Genomic DNA, 6,484 nt, shown 5'->3' on the forward strand with positions numbered 1-6,484 from the left:
ACTTTTTCAAAGATTGATTTACGAAAAACTTAAATAACTGGGCCAAAACCTTTACTGATTTAGACTTATGGGATCTCAGTAGAAAGGTATTTTCCCACTATTTTTATTTATGTGCAAAGAAAGTCATTCGTGTCCCAATTTTTTTTTTTTCAAATACCAACACATCTTAATTCAACTTTGAATGATGTTCGTTCATCATACCTTTNAAATCGGAAGAGTTTAGGTTCAGTTATTCAAGTTTTTCTTATACCAATCTTTGAAAAATGTTAAAAAACAACATCAAAAATCTCATTATTACGATTTCGTTCCATTTTTGAATTTTTTTTAAATAATTTTATGTAAATTTTTCAAACTTAAACTGTTTTGTCATATGAAGGGATTTTTTTCAAAACACATCTTTAAGCAACTATTTTTATTTCAAATGTATTTTCAAATTGGTCCTGCTTACTTAAATCCTAATTTTTTTCCGAAATATTTTGATGGACGTCTTAAAATATAATAGATTTTATAATGCCAATGGAAAAACAGTACCGATTTATTTTTGTATGGGGAGTGATGCAGTCTAATGTACATATATGGTCACCGCACTCACCAATTTAATTTACGATGAGTAAAGTCATATGGCAATAATTTAAATCAGATAAAGTCAGGTCATATCTGTGGAAGTCACGACAAGTTAAGTCACGTAATATCAAGTCAAGTCAATTTAGGACAGGTCAAATCATATCAAGTTAAGTCAGTTTAAATACATCGGGAAAATAGAACTTAAGTTAGGTTAGGTCAAGTGACGTCAAGTTAAATCACATGAATTAAGTTTGATCAATTACAATTAAGTCGCATCAAATGAAATAAAAGCAAATGGTGATGTTACGTCACTTCAAATCAAAGCTTGCTAAGTAATGTCCAGACAAGGTAAATGGTATAGCGTTATTTCAGAGAGAAAACAATTGACAATGATATAAATTTAAGTTGTTTCTTTTTTATTTAGTTCGCGTCAAATCAGCTAGCGTTATATCATCACATCATTTTTTTTTTTAAAGTCGCTTCAAAACAAGTGATGTCAGATACAATAAAGTAAGGTCAGGTCAAATAACGTCAAGTTAATTAAAGTACCTCTACACGCTAAATTTCGATCGATGCATGCGAAATTATTGTAAATTAAGGCTCATCGCGAAAGCTGTAGCAAGGCCATTACAACTGAAAAAATATTAAATTAATTCAAATTAAAAAAAAAAAATCAAGTACAATCTCTCAAGTCATGTCACTTAAAGTTGTCGCAAGTCAAGTGTAATCCAATCAATTTAAATAAAGTTTACTCACACGATAAAATAACCATAATTACTAGAATGATTAGGGCACCCAAAGAAAATCCCGTACGAAACGAAGTCCATGGATGTGTCTGATCAGCGAGTGGTGGCACACGTAGCTTCTGCATGGCTTTATGACGATCACCATGCTCCAGATTAAAAGTCATTACATCCTCGATTTTTCTTAAAAGCTCTTTGGTTTCACGGTTGGTATGGAAAAGTGCATTTTCCACTTTCGATACGAAGTAATCGTGACCAGCTCTTCCACGAAAGCGCTATAAAGATAGTAGTTTTTAAGACAATCGCTTGCAGGAACTCTTTATAATCGGCCTGTAATTATAGGGTACTCAAAAAGAAGCCGCATTATAGTTTATTAGCAAAATTTCACACACACGCGGTCTCATGCATTCAAATTGAGTTCAAGTTGTGACTTACAGGGCAATTCTGGCTAAGATAGTAGAAAATCTTTCATAAAAGGGCGCATATATGATAGCAGCACGCCGGTGCCATCAAGTGTTGGCGGAGGTTTCCTGCACCATAAGAGTCAAAGCCGTGTTTGTGGAAGATTAAAGTTCGCAATATTTCAGTTGAGAATTTAAAAACCAATGTTTAACAGAATGGTAGAAGAATTATGAAATTTTGGCTCTACTCATTTCAATCTTTTTCCGGACCCCATTCGTTAAGAAACAAATATAGTACCAGCAGCACTTGATGGAGCCATCAAGCTGATGTAGTGTATTTCCCTTTTATGACAAATGAAAGACAGATGTCAAGATAGTTCGAAAGACTTTTGTTATTCTAGCACAAAAGTCTTAGAAAAAAAGCTCCCTCATTCACCAACTGTATACCATTTAGCTCGCGCTGCTCCAACAGTTGCAATGGCACAGACACAGGCGTGCCATTCGAGAGATCCGAGTTCGAGTCCCCGTGCACCGAAGTTTTGTTATTTTTTAATTTATTTTTTATTTTTATTATTAAGGCTACTCATTTAAAAGCGCAAAACTCTCGCAAACTGGGTAAACTGTGCAATTTTAAACCCTCGCAAATGAAATGTCAAAATTTGTATGGAAATTCATTTGCACAAAAATGGAAACTTTGCGCGGCAATTTTGGAGCGCAACTTTGCGCAGTGTGCTGTGCCGCCCTCAATCAGCTATTTTGTTTACATTCATTTTGGTTTGTGCTCAACGCTTTTTCGAAATAATTGCGGTAAGACTTAAATATTTACTCAAATTTGAGTTTCAATTGTTCAACTTTATAAATTAAGTATAGTCAAATAATTAAATGTCAGAAATTGTGTAAAATATAAAATTGTCCTCATGAAACACGTGGCGCAAAGTTGCCCAATTGCCCAAATATGAAACTTGCGCGTATATATGAGTACCCTTATTATTTTTTTTTCATTTAATTTTTTGTTGGATACTTATTTTATGTACTTTTTTCTTTAATTTGATTTGCCTTTTCCCTTCCTGATTTAATTTTCTTTTAATTTTTAGATGTTATTCTTTTTAACCGACATCAAAAATAGGAGAGGGTTATCAATTCGCCGGAATATTTTTTTTTTATATGTACATTATCGGTCATATCTATAGCACGCCATTTCAAAGTGATATTGTTTATTTATTTATTTTTAAGAATTTTCAATTAAAATACAGTTCTTTCTCTAACAAATCCCATATAAACCCAAGTTTAACAATTTGTAGAAAACTTCAAAAAAGTGCAACAAATTTTCACCTAATTTTCAAACTTTTTTCTCAGAAGTGTTTGAATTTTACTGAATACACAGTTTTATAGCCCAACCAATTTTAGTCTGATAACGTGCAAGTTTCAAGTTGCTAAAAGTTACCGTTGATTTTTTAGAATTTTTTTTGTCGCATTGGCCTCCATATAATGAATAAACTCAATTTATTTGTATATGGAAGAAATCCGTAAAACCTTTGGCGAAAAAAATTCTAAAAAATCAACGGTAACTTTTAGCAACTTGAAACTTGCACGTTATCAGACTAAAATTGATTGGGCTATAAAACTGTGTATTCAGTAAAATTCAAACACTTCTGAGAAAAAAGTTTGAAAATTAGGTGAAAATTTGTTGCACTTTTTTGAAGTTTTCTACAAATTGTTAAACTTGTTTTTATATGGGGTTTGTTAGAGAAAGAACTGTATTTTAATTGAAAATTCTCAAAAATACATAAAGAAACATAAGTTGCACACAATATCACTTTGAAATGGCGTGCTTTAGATATGACCGATACTGTATGTTACCGCATAACTTTGGACCACGTCTACCGATTTCGATAATTCTTTCTTGAACGGAAAGGTGGTAGTCCCTTACTAATTTGTTTTAAATCCGATCATTGGATCGGTACACCTAAATCTGTTTGTACGAATTGAAGTCGGTTGTGTTTTTTGCTTAAAAATTACTTGTTACAAGAAGAATATTTTTTGATTTCATTTAACGTTTAGGAGCTTATTTGTTTTATCAAATGAACTTTTCGTTTTTCAAATGAACTTTTATCATCTTCTACACCATTTCCAAGAGTACTTCAGAAAGCGTCAAATGTACTTCAGAAAACGTAAAATGTATATCAGAATAGTCAGTTTATTACAACAAGTACATTTTACCTTTTCTGAAGTACATTTCACGGTTTCTGAAGTAAATTTAACGTTTTATGAAGTACAGTTAACGGTTTCTGAAGTACATTTTAAGTTTTCTAAAGTACATTTAACGGTTTCTGAAATACATTTTACGTTTTCTGAAGTTCATTTTACGCTTTCTGAAGTACTCTTGGAAAAGGTGTAATTTAATTTTCTTTAAATTTCTAGATTTTATTGTTTACAAAATCAAAATACTTTTTCAATTTACATAAATATTTAGGAACTTATTTATTTAATTTTTTAATTTAATTATTTTTCTTTTTTGAATTAACTTTTTTTATTTAATTTTCTTTTCATTTTTAGATTTTGTTTTAAAAATAAAAAATATATTTAATTTTTATGTACATAGATGCTATTTTCATTATTGATTTAATTTTTTCCTTTTTATTTATTTATTTCTTTATTTTACTTTTATTTACTTTTCTTTTTTATTTAATTTGCTTTTATTTATATTTTTCATTGTTTTAAAATGAAAAATATTTATATTTAATTTTATTTAAAAGAAACTAACTGCTAAAAGCCGAACAGCATAACGCTAAGACCTCCTCGTTAGCAGAACTTTCAATTATTCATTCAAAAGACAGTAAAGAGCTTTCAAGATTGTTCCCAGAATTGAACGGCTCTTGTCTTCCGAAAGTCTGTGGTGTTTTGAAAAACAGTTGCCAAAATTGCCCTGTTCATTTTCAAAGTAAACTCATGAGCTTAGACACTCTGTGTCAGTATGAGTCCTTGTACGTACACATACCCATTCAGCTACGCAAACACTTTACCTTATCATACTTCTTAAGAACTTTACGGAACCCAGTATGATTCAAAATCTGATAGTTACGCAAAAGTATCACATTCAAGTAGAGCTCACTAAATGCCGCCTTAAAATCATGACTGGCGCTACGTGTCAAGATCTTGGTCATATCTATCGTTGGTCTAAAGAATGGCTTCTTAACTATGAATGATGAACGCGCCAATACGCTGCTGCCTGTCAACTCTTTGGCCAACTTGAGTTCATCCTTAAGGTTTGTGTATTTGCGTGTGATCTCAATTAATTTCGCTTCGTAAAACATATTGACCTTTTCTAATTCTTTATCGCAAATTTCGAAGAGTTTGTGCTTGAAATTAATGATATAGTCTGAGTGTTGAATGCTGCCAGGGGGTGGCGCCTGTGCAATGGCATCGAGTATCATCGCCTTTAGTTGCTATGTGGAAGGCAACAAAGTTAGATGCGAGAGTTGTATTAGGAGAAGCTCTAATTCAGACTTACAGCATATTCGATGTATTGTGTACGCCATTCGGGTGTTATGTGGGCTTCGAGATTCTGTTGAAATTTCATTTAGACTATGAGGTCACTTTGCGAATATGGTAAACTGCTTGCATTTGGTAATTTAGCGTTATAATTTTAAATTCCGGCTGATGCGCACTTTTCAAACGCCAAACTGAGACTCAAATTAAAAACTTACTTCAAAAAACTACAACCGTTTTCAGTTTATTTTTTGCTTTAACTTCACTGCTGTTTATGCATGATTCAATATTTGTGCATTTTCTTTATCTATTTTAAACTTTTGTGCTTCTTTGCCTATGCCGGAATGCCAAATATTTATTTTTATTAATTTATAAAAAAACGTGTGTAATATTGGTAAGGGGAGTAGGTACGGTTAACAGTATTTGAATTAATATTTCCTGCATGCTTGAATTTTGTGTACTACATATTTTATATTAAACAGTTTTGTACTAATTTTTTTTCTATCATTTTTTTTGGTTGTTTTTGTTTTGGTAACCTTCACCTGTTTACTTGAATATGTGGCTTGAATTAAAAATTGCCAAAAGTTGTGCCTCGCAGAAAACAAAATCGACGCTTCCGTAACCACATCTTGTCGGCCATAGAAAAGTACATAAATAGGCTTACATACATATGTATGTATGTACGCACCTCCATGTATTCTTGTATGCAGCACGTGTTTGTGTATTTACATAAAACAGATAAATATGCATTCTTATGAAATCGACAATGAATGCGTAAATATACTTTTCAACACACTGTGCCGGTATTTGAAAGAAATGTTAGTAGCACGTGCATATCCTATTCACATTTGGCGCACTTTTTACTGCTTATACAGTAGCATTAAAGAAAATAGAATTGTTGATATAAATTTTTAATTTAATTGCCCACTTTTAATTATTCGAATTTTTATTCATGTTCCAATTCCAATTAATTTTCTCTTCTTCATAAATTACTTTAAAACATTTCGCCTTTTCGTTTGTTATTACCACTTGCTTCTATAAATTCATTTTGTTTGCATCGAAAATTATTTGGCCGAAAAGTTGTGTTGCTCAACTAAACGAATGCGTATCGAAAACTGCAGAGGCTGCCACACATCTCTCCGCAATGGTTTGATATGTCTAAATATATAAAATCTATGCTTACATATCTTCATACGTACATGGTATGTACATACATATGTACATTAGGGTGTATGACCAAAACTCAATTATAAAATTTATTATATTTTAAGGGCAATTTTCTCGACT

At 31.7% G+C, this 6,484-nt stretch overlaps 1 protein-coding gene across 1 annotated transcript; it reads right to left on the reverse strand.

The window, feature by feature from the left end:
- Window positions 1-1,320: 1,320 nt before the first annotated feature.
- On the reverse strand, window positions 1,321-5,288 carry LOC108374569 (xenotropic and polytropic retrovirus receptor 1-like; the record flags this gene model as incomplete). Its single annotated transcript, XM_017630545.1, has 3 exons — window positions 5,220-5,288; window positions 4,732-5,154; window positions 1,321-1,582 (listed from the first exon to the last, which is right to left on the reverse strand). Coding segments are annotated over exons 1-3 (754 nt in total), but the record flags the coding sequence as incomplete, so codon positions are not given.
- Window positions 5,289-6,484: the final 1,196 nt, after the last annotated feature.

The sequence above is a fragment of the Rhagoletis zephyria genome, unplaced genomic scaffold (assembly GCF_001687245.7).
Source record: "Rhagoletis zephyria isolate East Lansing unplaced genomic scaffold, Rhagoletis_zephyria_1.1 Rzeph_scaffold_07859, whole genome shotgun sequence".
In the NCBI taxonomy this organism is placed as follows: domain Eukaryota; kingdom Metazoa; phylum Arthropoda; class Insecta; order Diptera; family Tephritidae; genus Rhagoletis; species Rhagoletis zephyria.